A 17088-nucleotide genomic window follows, 5' to 3' on the forward strand; every position below is an offset into this window, starting at 1 on the left:
CAGGAAGTAGCTGAGGCCAAAACGTTGTGTGATTTCAAGAAGAAATTAGATATAACTCTTGGGGCTAAAGGGATCAAGGGATATGGGGGGGGGAGGAGGGAATCAGGATATTGAATTTGATGATCAAAATGAATGGTGAAGGCTCAAAAGGCCGAATGGTCTATTCCTGCTTCTAGTTTCTATATTTCTATGAAACCAGAATGTTCTGGAAACGCTCTAAACATTTGGCCATGAGGTGATTTGTTGCTGGTTTTATATTTCTGTTTGATAGGGAATGGTTTATTCCATTTGTTGTTGAAAGGATTTGGACATTTCTCTGTGATATTTCCTGCACACTTACAGCAGGCCCTCAGCAAAGTAAAAGATTTATTTACCTCCATTAGCAAGGTGGATAGTGGGGAACCTGTGGATGTGGTATATCTAGACTTCCAGAAGGTTTTTGACAAGGTGCCACATAAAAGACTGAATCTGAAGGTGAGATCACAGGGGATTGGGAGTAGAGTACTGCATTGGATTGAGGATTGGCTGACTTGACAGAAAGCAGAGGGTCGGGATAAATGGGTCCTTCTCTGGCTGGTGAAATGTAACTAGAGGGATGCCGCAGGGGGTCAGTCCTCAGACCTCAACTGTTTACTATATAAATGATCTGCAAGCAGGGACAGAGCGTAACGTAGCAAAATTTGCAGATGATACTAAAGTAGGTGGGAAAACAGGCAGTGAAGAGGAGATAAAGATTTTACAGATATAGATAGGCTAGAAGAATTGACCAAAATTTGGCAGATGGAGTTTAATGTGGACAAGTGTGAGGCTATCCGTTTTGGCAGGAAATAAAAGGCAAATTATTATCTAAATGGAAAGCAGATTCAAAATGTATCCGGGCAGAGGGATCTGGGTGTCTGTGTTCATGAATCGCAGAAAGTCGATATGCAGGTGCAGCCTGTAATAAAAAAGGCAAATGGGATGTTGGCATTTATTGCAAAGGGACTGGAGTATAAAAGTAGAGAAATATTGTTGCAATTGTATAGGGTGTTGGTGAGACCACATCTGGAGTATTGTGTCCAGTTTTGGTCTCCTTATTTGAGGAAGGATGTGGTGGCAATGGAGGCAGTTTAGAGGAGGTTCACCAGATTGATTCTGGGATGAAAGGGTTGACGTATAAGGAGAGATTAAACAGTTTGGGCTTGTACTCACTGGAGTTTAAAAGGATGAGGGGGATCAGATTGAGATATATAAAATTTTAAAAGGGATTGATAAACATATACCAAATGTTTCCTATTATGGGGCAATCTAGAACAAGTGGTCACAGGTATAGGTCGAGAGGTGGTAGATTTAAAACTGAAATGAGGAGGAACTACTTCTTGCAGAGGGTGGTGAACTTGTGGAACTCGCTGCCCCATAGCGCGGTGGAGTCTGAATCATTGAATGGTTTCAAGAGGCAGATAAATATATTTCTGATAAAAAACAGGATAAAGAGATATGGGATACAGGTAGGGAGGTGGATTTGAGACCAGCAAGAGATCAGCCATGATCTGATTAAATGGCGGAACAGGCTCTAATTCCTATGTTCCTCTCCCTTGTGATTGAATCTCTCTCCCCAGTCACTTTCTCAGGATGTACCAAGCTGAGTGACAACTTGTTCAACAACCTCCCTCCACTTCTTCCTTATTTCTCTATCACTGAAATCCTTCTCCATGCTCCTGTGACCTCCAGCTTCCCCTTCTCCACAAACTTCAATGTTAGAATGTAACCTGTGATAACATTGGATCTGTTGTAATGTGACCAATGGTAACAAGCTGGGTCAACTGACCAGTAAACCATGTAACCAATCGAATCGAATCCTACAGTGCAGAAGGAGGCCATTTAGCCCATCGAGCCTGCACCAATCACAATCCCATCCAGGCCCTATCCCCATACATCTACCCTATCTAGTCCCCCTGATGCTAAGGGGCAATTTAGTATGGCCAATCCACCTAAACCGCACATCTTTGGAGTGTGGGAGGAAACTGGAGCACCCAGAGGAAACCCATGCTGACAAAGGGAGAATGTGCAAACTCCACACAGACAGTGACCCAAGCTGGGAATCAAACCCAGGTCTCAGGTGCTGTGAGACAGCAGTGCTAACCACTGTGCCGCCCCCTTTTTCTTCTTAAAATATTGCTTTAATTTTCCCTCAGTGATAGTTCTCTATCCATCTTCCTGTTAATTAATCTGTTTAAACCCCAAATACGATCAATAACAGAATGATGTAATGATCAACTGACCAGCTGACTCAGTATAAATTAGAAAATGTTGGGAATTGTGGGAAACTTGGAATGGCCTAGGGTGAGGCCTCAAGTTTAAGGTAATGGAGTTTCTTTATTAAATCTTTTCTTTGATTTATAAGTTGGACTAAGTTTTGTTATATTTTTACTGTCTACATTTGAAGAGTCCCTTCTGGATTAACATTCGACTTGTCCAAATTCTAGCCACCCCTGTTGCACACACATCCATGACTTCCCTCGGTGCTGGCTGACATTGGCTCCTCTGCCGCCAACGCTCTTATTTCATCTGCTTTGTCCTGGCTGCCAAATTCTTCCAGTTTTTCTCTCAAACGCATTGCTGCTAAACCCCCACAACTATTGTCTCTATCTCTGTCTCTCTCACCTTGATGGTGAGACGGTGGGATCTGATATTCCGGGATGGGTGGAAGAACTGCGAGTCTGAAGGTCACTCACCCGGATCTGGGGTGGAATTCCCCTGCTGAAGTTTGTTCACTCCTGGTGGTTGCTGGATTACAGTGAGCACAGCCAGGGGCACTGTCTGCCCTAAAATGATGTGAAGAGAGCCCCCATCAGCTGAGTTCTGCCCTGGGTACTGTTGGCATCTCAAACCTCCTGATCTGAAGTGGGGAGTGGGCAGGTCAGGGAAGGGGTGGGGGAGCATGTGAGGTGGGGAATAGGGCAGGTGGGGGAGGGGTTTGATTGCCTGGGATGGAGTGGGCTCATTGAGAGGTGGGTGACTTGGAGAGGCTCAGACGAGCTTACTCCCACCTTTCCACCCAGGGGCAGGAACTCTGTCTGGGTGGGGGGGGTCCTTCTCCAGTGCTGGGATATTCCTAGAGGGTCAGGCCCATCAGAAATCAATAGTCCTCACTCTCTAGGCTAATATCCAAATTATTCTTAGCTTAGAAGATCCTACGACACTTGTTGGAGAAGAGCAGGTGAGTTCTCCCCAGCGTGCTGGTCAATGTTTGTATCTCAGCCACCCTTAGTAAAATAGAACGGGCCACTCTGATGGTGCTGTTTGTGGGATCTTGCTGTGCACACATTGCCTGCCACATTTCCAGCAATGACTACACTTCAATTGGTTGTAATCCGCTTGGGGATGTCCTGTGGCTGAGTTGGGCGCAATGTAAATGCGTGCCTTTCATTCTTTGAGGGTGGAATTCCATCATCCTGCGTTGAGGGAATGAAGGGAATTGGGGCGAGGGTGCGGACAGGAGGTTGTCACGTGCAATACTGAGGTTGGGCAGAACCTGAACAGTGCAATGTGGCGGGTGGTCCAACATTTAGGGCGCCCACCCACTCCTCACAATGAGACGCACTGACTGACCGACACGAGGTGTACACGATGCAGACCAGGGCTCAGGGTTCACTGCCAGGGTTAGTTTATTCACCCAGGATGTTAAATATTGTTAGCGTGGGAGATACTGAGGCACATTGGACTGATGTAACCCCACCTTGCCCGGTGAACCTCTCTCTGCTCCTTACTGTGTCGGTTACTGAGTGGATAACTCCATTCCCCAGACAGGCTGAAACTGATTTACCATAAAACGAATTTGATTTGAAGGAGGAGACATTTTACTGCCCATTTATGAGGCAATGATGATGATTTATTGTTCAGTATAAGCTGCTCAGAGCCATTCTTCAACACAAGTGTCCTTTGGGGACAGATTGATGTCAGGAACTGAATTGTACAGTGTTATATATAACCCAGCAGCAGAGTATGAAACAGGCCCATTCCCAGTGAACCCAATCGATTGAAAGGTCACACACACAATAAACTGTTACTCACCAAACATAACTAGCAGCTGAGAGCAAACACAGATCTTTATAAAGTCTAACTAAAGGCTGAGAGAGCATAAAATCAGCTTCCAACTTAAACCTCCAGATACCAACACATAGACCACACCATTCTGAAAACAAACATTATTTTATGATCGATTTCCTTCTAATCGGGTCTCTCACTGGGTTACAGTTCCACATTGAGTCTCATTACAGGACAGTCCCATTCATAATGATGCTCACAGGGGTGTAGTTCTACAGTATTGAAGAGTGCCGCACTGTCACAGGGTCAGTACTGAGGGAATGCTGCACAGAGGGTCAGTACTGTGGGAATGCTGCTCTGTCAGAGTCAGTGCTGAGAGAGTGCTGCACTCTGAGGGTCAGTGCTGAGGGGGTGCTGCACTGTCAGAGGGTCAGTCCTGAGGGAATGCTGCACTGTCAGAGGGTCAGTCCTGAGGGAATGCTGCACAGAGGGTCAGTACTGTGGGAATGCTGCACTGTCAGAGAGTCAGTGCTGAGAGAATGGTGCACTGTCAGAGGGCCAGTCCTGAGGGAATGCTGCACTGTCAGAGGGTCAGTACTGAGGGAATGCTGCACAGAGGGTCAGTACTGTGGGAATGCTGCACTGTCAGAGAGTCAGTGCTGAGAGAATGGTGCACTGTCAGAGGGTCAGTGCTGAGGGAGTGCTGCACTGTCAAAGAGGGTCAGTGCTGAGAGAGTGCTGCACTGTCAGAGGGTCAGTGCTGAGGGAGTGCTGCACTGTCTTTCATAGAAATCCTACAGTACAGAAAGAGGCCATTCGGCCCATTGAGTCTGCACCGACCACAATCCCACCCAGGCCCTACCCCCATATCCTTACATATTTACCCACTAATCCTTCTAACCTACGCATCTCAGGACACTACGGGCAATTTTTTTTTAGCCTGGCCAATCCACCTAACCCACACATCTTTGGACTGTGGGAGGAAACCGGAGCACCCGGAGGAAACCCACGCAGACACGAGGAGAATGTGTAAACTTCACACAGTGGCCCAAGCCGGGAATCGAACCCAGGTCGCTGGAGCTATGAAGCAGCAGTGCTAACCACGGTGCTACCATGCTGCCCATTAACCAAAGGCCCTGACTGATCTTCAGGGAACATCGCAAAGGTATTTAATTGGTTGTAAGACATGATGGGACTTCCTGAGGTCATGGAAGGTGCTGTGGAAATACAAATCTTGTCTTAAAAAGAATTGAGTTGCGTGGCATGGTGTTGGTTAAAGCTGTGCTGCGGTTAATGATGAGAGCAACAGAGCACAAAGCTGGGATGGTGACATTGCCAGACTATTATGGGTTAGGTACCCAATTCATTACTTACCCATATCAGCTTTGGCAACACTCAACATGTCTCAATAAATGGGGTTGCACAGTGGCTAGCACTGCTGCCTCACAGCGCCAGGGACCCGGGTTCGATACCAGTGACAGTGTGGTGTCTGCACGTTCCCCGTGTCTCCGTGGGTTTACTCCGGGTGCTCTGGTTTCCTTCCACTCTCCAAAGATGTGCAGGTTAGGTGGATTGTCTATGCTAACTGCGCAGTGTGAAAGGAGGGCCTGGATGGGATGCTTTTTCGGAGAGCTGTGCAGACTCAATGGGCCGAATGGCCTCTTTATCCACTGTTGTGATTCTATGGTTCTCCAGTGTGTGGGAGACCCCCAGTGTGTAGCCATCCTTACCCGTCCGCTAACCAGTCCTGTGCCTCTTTCACTGCACCATACCCATTGACACAGGAATCATGGAGAGAGGTTTTAGCTGGCTGCCCAGGAGTCGATTACAGCAGAGTCTGCATTTCACAAATCTGTTGTAAAGCGCCTTGGATGTCCCGCGGATGTGAAAGGCGCTACATAAATACAAGATTAAGGGTGGCACAGTGGTTAGCACTGCTGTCTCACAGCACCAGGGACCCAGGTTCAATTCCGGCCTCGGGTCACTGTCTGTGCGGAGTCTGCACATTCTCCCCGTGTCTGCGTGGGTTTCCTCCGGGTGCTCCGGTTTCCTCCCACAGTCCAAAGATGTGCAAGTTAGGTGGATTGGCCATTCTAAATTGCCCCTTAGTGTCCAAATATTAGCCTTTGGATGGGGACGGGGTGTCGGGCAGACTCGATGGGCTGGATGGCCTCCTTCTGCATCGTAGGGATTCTATGATTTTATGTAAGACTTTGTTGCCTTTTTGGAAAGGGTTTATTTTCCATTGACATTGTCAGCCCTATCCCTGGGCAGCGTGTTGGAAACGTCCTCTGTTGTATCTGGGCAAGTATTTGATCCCCTCGGCTGATATCAGTGTTGTTTGGTGCCTCCAGTGTTCGTCTCACACAGTCACGAGCTGAGCCTGTCCCTTAGTGATTCCAGGGATGTCCCACGTTGAATAATCTGGGAAGCAGCCTTTGCCAGTCCAGACCCTACCATTTGTAAGCGAGGCACACTTCTGGAGGAACTTGGTACAATATCAATGTGTCTTCAGTCAATGCCAACCACCAACACTCCAGCTGTTTACGCAACATCAAAAGTTTATTTTATTTATTAGTGTCACAAGTAGGCTTACATTAACACTGCAATGAAATTACTGTGAAAATCCCCTAGATGCCAGACTCCAGCGTCTGTTCGGGTACACTGAGGGAGAATTTAGCATGGCCAATGCGCCTAAGCAGCATGTCTTTCAGACTGGGGGAGGAAACCGGAGCACCCGGAGGAAACCCACGCAGACACGGGGAGAATGTGCAGACTCCATACGGACAGTGACCCAAAGCCAGAATTGAACCTGGGTCCTTGGCGCTGTGAGGCAGCAGTGCTAACCACTGTGTCACCATGCCATCCTACAGAAATATCTTGCATGGACAATTCGGGTGCCAACATATCTTTGACATTAATATGATTACAGCATGGAGTAACACAGCGCGGAGTAACACAGCGCGGAGTAATACAGCATTGAATAAGGCCTTTCACACCTTGCCAGAAAGTAACCAAGGATTCACCCCTGGCTTTTGTACTTAGCAGTTAGAAGGTTTGATGTGAGCAGAACTTGTGTCTGCAGCAGGATTGAGTCACCTTTATCAGGAAATGGATTCAGTTGCATTTCCAGGAGGTAATCGGATTCCTCGTAGAGCCTCACACTCCCTGAAACCCGACTCCCATTACTTATATTAAATTACACTGAATGAGCATTCGATTGCTCTTGTTCACTCGGGTAATACCTGCAGCAGGCAATCACTGTGCTACCTAATTGTGGGAACCTCGACTAATAGAAGCAGGCAAGTGGCTAATCATTTCCTGCTTTCGGTGGTCCCTGAGGAGTTTGTACAATGTGAAAGCTCAGTGTAGCCAAGCTGGTCAGGATTTAACAGTGAATGAGGGAAATAGCCAGTTTTGAGTGCAGCGTGCTGTCGAATATCACAGTGCCTCCAGTTATAAGGAGCTGTCACCTGACTCTATCATACCTGTTCTTTGGTGATACAAGAGCATTATTACAACCCAGAACTCGACTTCTTGGGAATAAACACAAGATAAGGACAAGCAGAGTTAGCACTCTTTACTAAGCATCTAACAATGGCTCCGATCTGTGATAGGTACTGCCCTCCTTTGTACCACAGCCACGACGGCCGCCTTCTTTTGCTGCTTGACTTCCTCCCAATATGTGGGCTGAATAATTAATAGCTAAATGAAGGGTTACTGCGCAACATGAATTATTCATTTGTTAAAGGTTCCCAAGGTAGTTAAGGCGGCCGGGAGGCCTTTCACCAGTGTCCATATTGCAGCCAGACTCAAACAAACTAACAGAAAATTTACCTCAATCCCAAAGCATTTCTATAGCACCTTTCCTGACCTCCGGATATTCCGAATGAAACGTGGTCATTGTTGTAATGTGAGAAACACGGCAGCTGATTTACGCACAGCAAGATCCCACAAACTCTGTTAATTGATCAGATTGACTGTTTTGCTTCTGTTTTCTATCCATCTACCGCATCCCTCTCCCCTGCACTAGTCTGACATGGAGCCAATCTGTTTGCAGCCTTGGTGTCCCAGCTGACTGCGAGAGGAGATTTCAATCTCTTATTCGTACCGTCGGAAAGACCAACGGCGGCACAGTGGTTAGCACTGCTGCCTCACAGTGCCAGGGATCCGGTTCGATTCCCGGCTTAGGTCTGTGTGGAGTTTGCATGTTCTCCCCGTGTCTGCGTGGGTTTCCTCCGGGTGCTCCGGTTTCCTCCCACAGTCCGAATGACGTGCTGGTTAGTTGTGTTGGTCATGCTAAATTCTCCCTCAGTGTACCCGAACAGGCGCCGGAGTATGGCGATAAGGGGATTTCACAGTTACTTCATTGCGGTGTTAATGTAAGCCGACTTGTGACACTAATAAATAAACTTTAAACTTTGCCTATTTCCACCTCTGTGACATTGCTCAACTCCACCCCTGTCTCAGTTGACCTATTGCTGAACCTCTCAGTCAGGTCTTTATTGCCTCTTGCCTCGACCATTCCAGCTCACTCCCGGCTCTCTCCCACGTGCTACCCTCTGTAAACTTGAGGTCATCCAAAACTCTGCTGTCATATCCTATCTCACACATATTCCTGTGCTGCTCTTCTCATTGGCTCCCGGTTAAGCAACATCTTGATTTTAAATTTCTCATCCCTGTTTTCAAATTCCTCTCCCCTCCCTATCTCTGTAATCTGCTCCAGTTCCACGACCCTCAGAGATATCTGTACATCCCCGATTCTGGCCTCTTGAGCATTCTTGATTTTTGTCTGCGCTTTCAGTTGTCTGAACTCAGGAATTCCCTCCTTCCACCTCGCTGCCTCACTATCTCACCCTCCTACTGAGAGACGTTTTTTATAACCTACCTCCTTGACCAAGATTTTGGTCATTGGACCGAATATCCCCTGATGTGACTTGCTATTATGTTTTGTGTCATAATACTTTGGAACACCTGTCATATACCCATCATTACACACCTGTCCACTACACACTCTTCACACACCTGTCCATTACACACCCTGTCCATTACGCACCTGTCCATTACAAACCTGCCTGTTACACATACCCATTACACAACCCTCCATTAAAAATCCAGCCAGTAAACATCCACCCATTACACATGGCCAATGCACACATATTTATGATATATTTGTCCATTATATGCCCACCCATTACGTAGTTGCCATTATACAACTGGCATTCCACACCACCCATTACATGCTTACAGAATACACACCCTCCTAATACACACCCATCCAGTACACATTTCACATCAGCCCCAACATACCTGCTCATTACACATTTGGCCATTACACATCTGTCCATTAACACACCCACCAATTACACACCTGCCCTTTGCACACTCACCCATTACACTCCTATCCATAACACACCTGCCATTACGCACTTGTCCATTACATCCATGTCCATACACAAGTGTGCATAATACACCCACTGATTACATTCTCCCCTGATGGAGGTAAAATGTGTTGATTGGGGGACAATGTGGTGATTTAAGTAGAATGCCAGTTGCTGATTTCTTTGTCTTCCTTCTTTTCAGTGGTGACCCTGATAAATGTGATATTTGGGGGAATGCGCCGCTTCACCTGGCTGCTGCTAATGGACACCTCAACCTCCTCTCCTTCCTGGTGTCCTTCGGGGCAAACATTTGGTGCCTGGATAATGACTATCATACTCCCCTGGACATGGCCGCCATGAAGAATCACATGGAGTGTATCCGCTATCTGGACTCCATCGCTGCCAAGCAGACTACACTCAATCCCAAACTAGTCAGCAAGCTGAAACAGAGAGCCTTCCGAGAGGCAGAGAAACGGATCAGAGAGTGTGCAAAGTTACAGAGGAGGCACCACGAGAGAATGGAGAAAAGGTACAAAAAGGAGATGATGGATACCTCTGACACCATGAGTTTCTCCAGCTACTCCAGCAGCACCCTGAGCCGCCGGCTCCAGCGCATGTCCATCATGGCCTCTGTGCCTTACTCACAGGCCACGCTCAATGCAACCACCAAGGGCAAGACCAAGATGCAGAAAAAGCTGGAAAAGAAGAAGCAAACAGAGGGAACCTTCAAGATATACGAGGACGGGAGGAAGAGTGTGCGCTCCTTGTCCGGTCTCCAGCTCAGCAATGAAGTGATGTTTGTCAAACAGGGGACCCACGCCAGCCCCAAGGACAGGATGAGACGCAATATCCGCGACATGTTCGCTACCGACGAGGACACGATGTCACACGGCGCCATCAGTGAACCCGGCCTACACGTGGACACGGCCAATTCGGAGATCAGCACTGACTCGGGGCACGAGTCGCTCTTCAACCGGCCCGGCCTGGGGACCATGGTCTTCCGCAGGAACTATGTGAGCGGGGGCCTGTTTGGGCTCGGGCGCGATGGCGGCGAGGCCGTGGGGAAGGGCGAGGCCAGGAGTTCAGGGGTCCGGCTGAGGAGCCGCCTGCAGCGCTGCTCCAGTCTGGACGACAGCATCGGCAGCGCGCGCAGCCTGCAGGAGCGGGAGGACGACGCGCTGCCCTGGGGGGAGGTGGAGCTGGGCCTGGATGATGACCTGGAGCCTGAGACCAACCCCCTGGAGACCTTCCTGGCCTCACTGAGCTTGTTTGAGTTTGTGCCAATCTTCAAGAAGGAGAAGATCGACCTGGAAGCTCTGATGCTTTGCTCAGACGAGGATCTCAAAAGCATAAACATTCCACTGGGACCCAGGAAGAAAATCCTGGAGGCTGTTCAGAGGAGGCAGCAAGTTCTAGAGGAGCCAGAGAAACTGGATGACACGAGTCTGTAAGTGCCAGTGAAGGGAGCAGCTCAAAACAATCCATCTGTAAACTGAGAGATTTTCCAACAACACAGGACGATGAGATACTCGGTTAAAGGTGTGTGAGGTAAGCAGCACATTAACAATTGTACCCTTTAGTCACACCTTTGTAAATAACTGAGAGAGGCTGTGGCAATGAGGCAAGGCACATAACTGGAGGTTTCACCCAGCAGCCTCCTCACTGGGCAGCCCTGCTTTCTCCCTGTCCCCACTGTTGGGTGGATCACACTGTTCCTGCGGCAGAGCGTGCTCATGTCACTTTAATGTAAAACTCTTCTTCCGTTTGCCAAATGTCTTCCTTAAATTATGTCCATGCGTCCCAATGGTTGGAAGAGTATGGGCAGTCCTGGGTGCAATACCACAACACAACAATCAGAAAATGGCCCTGCTTTGCATGGGCTGTATTAGCTCAGCTCAACTCAGCTGTGGTGATGCGCGACAATCAAGCATGTGGAACAAGGCTTCAGTATTGAAGGCTTTTATTGTCTAACAATGGAACTACTAACACGAATACACCAGTTCAGACTGAAGGGGTCCTGCCGGAGCAGAGGGTCTTATACCTCGCCACCGGAGGCGGGGCCCCACCGGGATGTGCCATGATAACACTTATAACAGGTAAACACCCTAACCCAACAACATTGTACAACCCCCACAGTGACAACACCCTAGCCCAACAGTAACATAATAACAACCCCCAGTGGTAACCAACGATGGTTCACCACATTCACCCCTCCTTTAAAAACAAAAGGCGGCGGGGTGCAAAAAAAAACAGGTCATATGTACAGAATTCACAAGTCCAGACGGTCTGGAGGACCGCACCGACGCTGTGATCTCCTCAGCACCGGTTGCGAAACCGGAGCAGGTGCTTGCGGTGGCGTTCTCTCCAAAACAACGTCCGGCTGTCCCCTCAAGGACTCCCGGGCCGGTTGGCCCTGGTGAGGCGATGGTGCAGGGGATCCTGGAACCTTCGGTGGTGGCGCCGATCTCCGAGTCTCAGGCAAGCTGTACATGGGAGTAGAACTGTTATGCACTGGTCCCGGTGCTGACCGCGCCACGTCTGGGGAAGCAATGAGGAGTAGTGGATTCGTGACAGGGGGAATAGGAGCGACAGGAGTTGCTACGTCCCCTGCGGGCGCCAGGTCTCTAATGGAGACAGTGTCCTCTCGCCCGTCAGGATATGCCACATAGGCATACTGAGGGTTGGCGTGGAGGAGTTGGACCGGTTCGACCAAGGGGTCGGACCTGCGAGCCCTCACATGTCGCCGCAGAAGGACGGGTCCTGGGTACGTCAACCAGGCTGGTAATGAGATCCCCGAGGACGACTTCCGAGGGAATGAGAACATCCTCTCGTGGGGAGTAGCATTGGTTGCCGTACACAGGAGGGAGCGGATAGAATGGAGCGCATTTGGAAGGACCTCCTGCCAACGGGAGACTGGAAGGCCCCTGGATTTCAGTGCCAGTAGGACAGCCTTCCAGACTGTAGCATTCTCCCTTTCCACCTGTCCGTTACCCCTAGGGTTGTAGCTCGTGGTTCTATTAGAGGCAATCCCGAATGAGAGCAGGAATTGCCTCAAGTCGTTGCTCATGAACGACGAGCCCCTGTCGCTATGAATGTAGCAGGGGTACCCGAACAGGGTAAAAAGCTCACTGAATGCCTTGATGACGGTGGCAGTCGACGTGTCCGCACAGGGGACAACAAACGGGAACCGGGAGTACTCGTCTATTATGTTGAGGAAATAGACGTTCCGGTCCGTTGAGGGAAGGGGGCCCTTAAAATCCACACTCAGCCTCTCAAAAGGGCGAGTGGCCTTGACCAATTGTGCCCGGTCTGGTCGATAAAAGTGTGGTTTGCATTCTGCGCAAATCCGACAGCTTCTCGTCACTGACCTGACATCCTCCACCGAGTAGGGCAGGTTGCGGGCTTTGACGAAATGGTAGAGTCTGGTGACTCCAGGATGACACAGGTCATTGTGGAGGGCCTTCAAGCGGTCCTCCTGCATGATGGCGCATGTTCCGCGCGAGAGGGCATCCGAGGGCTCATTGAGCTTCCCTGGACGATACATAATATCGTAATTATAGGTGGAGAGCTCAGTTCTCCACCGCAAGATCTTATCGTTCTTGATCTTGCCCCTCTGCGTGTTGCTGAACATAAACGCCACGGATCGTTGATCCGTGATCAGAGTGAACCGCTTCCCCGCCAGGTAATGGCGCCAGTGTCTGACTGCCTCCACAATGGCCTGAGCCTCCTTCTCCACCGCTGAGTGCCGAATTTCGGGGCCTTGAAGGGTGCGGGAAAAGAACGCGACGGGCCTGCCTGCCTGGTTTAGTGTGGCGGCTAGGGCGAAATCAGATGCATCACTCTCCACCTGGAAAGGGATGGATTCATCCACCGCGTGCATCGTGGCTTTCGAGATGTCGCTTTTCAAAGCCTTGAAGGCCAATTGGGCCTCCGGCGTAAGTGGGAAGGTCGTGGACTTGATGAGCGGACGAGCTTTGTCCGCGTAGTTGGGGACCCACTGCGCATAGTACGAAAAGAACCCGAGGCATCTCCTCAGTGCTTTCGTGCTAGCGGGCAAGGGAAGTTCAGTAAGGGGGCGCATACGGTCTGGATCAGGGCCAATGACCCCGTTTTCCACCACGTATCCGAGGATGGCTAACCTGCGCGTACGGAATACGCACTTCTCCCTGTTATAGGTCAGGTTCAGGCGAGATGCGGTGCGCAGAAAGTGTTGGAGATTCGTGTCATGGTCCTGCTGGTCATGGCCGCAGATGGTGACGTTATCCAGGTACGGGAAGGTAGCCCGCAACCCGTTCTGGTCCACCATTCGGTCCATAGCACCCTGGAAGACCGAGACCCCATTGGTGACACCAAATGGAACCCTGAGGAATTGGTATAGACGACCATCCGCCTCAAACACCGTGTATTGTCGGTCCTCTGGGCGGATGGGGAGCTGATGGTAGGCGGACTTAAGGTCTATGGTAGAGAACACTCGGTACTGCGCAATCTGATTGACCATATCAGAAATGCGCGGGAGAGGATACGCATCCAGCTGCGTATAACGATTAATGGTCTGACTGTAGTCGATGACCATCCGAGGTTTGTTCCCGCTTTTGACTACCACGACCTGCGCTCTCCACGGACTAGCACTGGCCTGTATGATCCCTTCCTTGAGGAGCCGCTGAACCTCAGATCTAATAAAGATCCGGTCCTCAGCGCTGTAACGCCTACTTTTAGTAGCGATGGGCTTGCAGCCTGGTACCAGATTCTTAAATAGGGATGGTGTAGTGATTTTCAGAGTGGAAAGATTGCATGCGGGGCGCTTTGGGCAATTTGGAGGCTGCGGCTGATTCCCTACTGCCAGTGAAGGGAGTGGCCCACCGTACTGTAGGATCACACTCTTCATGTGGACCATAAAATTTAGTCCGAGGAGAATTGGCGCACAAAGGTGAGGTAACACAAGGAGCCTGTATTGCTCGTAAATTGTGCCCTGTACCTCTAGAGTTACCATACATCGTCCTTGGATCGGTACAGACCGGGACCGTGATGCCATGGAAATTGTCTGCTTGGCAGGGAGAACCCGGAGTCCACACCTTTTAGCAGTTTCAGGGTGTATGAAACTTTCGGTGCTCCCACTGTCAAACAGACAATTCACAGTTCGACCATTTACCTTTATATCCATCATTGAATTCTCAAGCCTGTGGTGCTTAGTCTGGTCCAGGGAGATCGACGCCACCGTTGGCCCCTGGGCGTCACTGCATGCCGCCGATGTTGATGCTGAGGACCCCTGCTGGTCGCTCCTAGTCGTCGTGGACCATGATGGCCGCCCCCATGAATCGCACGTGGGCGAGGGCGCCAAACACAGCGACTCCTGGTGGTCTTCCTCCTCCTCCGTCAGCCACGATGGCGCCGTCCTGGGTTCGCACGTGGTCGGACCTCGTGGGTACTGCGACGCCGAAGGAGATTGTCTCCGTTCTGGAGGGTTACAAGCTGCACTGCCGTTTTTAGACTTCGACCTGCAGACTTTACTGTAGTGGCCTTTTTTACCGCACTGGCTGCAGATAGCCGTTTTTGCCGGACACTGTTGCCGTGGATGCTTGGCCCCACCGCAAAAATAGCATCGCTGGCCACCTGGAGCTGCCGCCGTCGTCGGATCGATCTGGGAGCGCGGGTTTGCGGGGCGAGGAGGGAGCTGAGCTTGCTCCTGCCACGTTGACTGCACGTGGTCCTCGGGGTACAGCGCCAAGATTTTCGACGCCGCTTCCAGCATCTCAGCCATCTCCATCGCTTGGGTCAAGTCGAGGTTCCCCTTTTCCAGCAATTTAAGCCTGATGTACGAGGACCCTACCCCTGCTACGAACGCGTCTCGGGCGAGGTCGTACATGTATTGTTCGGCTGATACGTCTTTACAATCGCAACCCCTGGCAAGCTGCAGGAGCTCATTGGCGTAGTCCTCCATGGTTTCGCCCGACTGCCGACGTCGTGTAGCGAGGAGGTAACGAGCGTGTATCTCGTTGGGTGGTTTCGTGTATCGTTTCTTCAGGAGCTCGACGGCCCTCGGGTAAGTGGGAGCCGCACGAATCGCGAGATAAATCGTGTCGCTTACCCTTGCGTGGAGGACTTGGAGTTTGTCACTGTCTGTAGTAATAGCTACAGAGGCAGCCAGGTAGTCTTCGAAACACTTCCACCAGTGGTCGAAGGTGTTAGCGGCACCGACCGCACGTGGGTCCAGCGCCAGACGATCTGGTTTCAAGATCTGTTCCATACTCTTTTTTTTGTACAGCTGAGAGTTTTCTGTTAGACAATAAAATTGATGCGCGACAATCAAGCACGTGGAACAAGGCTTCAGTATTGAAGGCTTTTATTGTCTAACAATGGAACTACTAACACGAATACACCAGTTCAGACTGAAGGGGTCCTGCCGGAGCAGAGGGTCTTATACCTCGCCACCGGAGGCGGGGCCCCACCAGGATGTGCCATGATAACACTTATAACAGGTAAACACCCTAACCCAACAACATTGTACAACCCCCACAGTGACAACACCCTAGCCCAACAGTAACATAATAACAACCCCCAGTGGTAACCAACGATGGTTCACCACATGTGGTCACAACCAAAATTCTGTAACCTCCCCCCACCCCCTTGGCTTCTTCAATTGCAGCAAATTCAGGCCGTTTCCTGATCCCATTGATCCAGGTACTCCGAATGTGTGAGTGTTAGATCCACATTAGCCTGATGCACACCCTGCCAAACATCCTGCTGACTCAGTCAGCCTGCTGATATCCTTGTAACCCTGTCTGGTGTTCAGGGATTTTTAACTGCAAATATTCAATCAGCTCATGCCAGGATGAATTCCAATCTAGGGCTGGGATTTTCTGTGAAATTTACTAGGCCCAAAGAGGGAGTGGCGGGGGGAATCGATGTTTAAGCCACCGACGGCAATGGCGGCTATTTTCACCGTATCATGCGCCTCTTTGTTGAAAGAATTGAGATGTGGGTGCCATGTCAGATTGCTGGCGGAGCAGCCTCGGTGTCACCCACCTCACTGTGACCTCAGGCCCTCAGTAATCCGGGTGCCCCTACACAGAGCTTGAACTCTCTAACGGACTGAAAGACGCTGGAAAGTCATGGCTTTCAAAGACAGGAAACATGCTGTCCCCAAATTCAGTGACACCCCTCTCAAGCCCCTGCTGAATGCAGTGTGGGCCTGGCCCGAAATCTTCTACCCCTGCTCTGGACAAAGAACCTCATCCATCATGGGAGGCAGGAGTTAGCACCAACGCCACCCTGTGCCATGAGAGGATGAGTGATCTCTGTTCCGCAGGGTAAGTCACTCTTCTCACTCTCAGCTCACACACATAAACATTCATCACACACTCACAGGGATTTCACTCACTGCCAGCTCAAGGGACATCACCACTCGTTTTCCCACATACACCTTCATCTCCTCTGTAGATCATGTCCTCATCATATCCATGCGTCCATGGCTTTACTCACCCACCCAGACATGTGTTATAACCACAGCAGATGTTAATTGCTGAACAAACTAGAGGAAACTTGGATTATGGGCCATAACCTTTCTTTCTTGTATTCTGAGAACGAGAAGAAAAGTACTAATCTCAGTAGCAAGAAGCCCAGGAATACTTTTGGAAATTTAAAATTAAAAGTAAAAAGTTTTCATACAAGAAAAAAAGAATAC

General features: G+C 49.9%; 1 protein-coding gene across 1 annotated transcript in view; it reads left to right on the top strand.

Annotated features, from left to right (window-relative positions):
- The window catches only part of LOC144501494 (pre-mRNA splicing regulator USH1G-like), a 42095-nt gene that overhangs the window by 10690 nt on the left and 14317 nt on the right, over positions 1 to 17088 (top strand). Inside the window, exon 2 of the mRNA XM_078225283.1 lies at positions 9610 to 10955. Within this exon, the coding sequence (XP_078081409.1) occupies positions 9610 to 10858 (1249 nt within the window). The 3' untranslated portion in view covers positions 10859 to 10955. The remainder of the gene's footprint in view (positions 1 to 9609; positions 10956 to 17088) is intronic.

Source organism: Mustelus asterias, chromosome 12, assembly GCF_964213995.1.
Source record: "Mustelus asterias chromosome 12, sMusAst1.hap1.1, whole genome shotgun sequence".
Taxonomy (NCBI): Eukaryota; Metazoa; Chordata; class Chondrichthyes; order Carcharhiniformes; family Triakidae; genus Mustelus; species Mustelus asterias.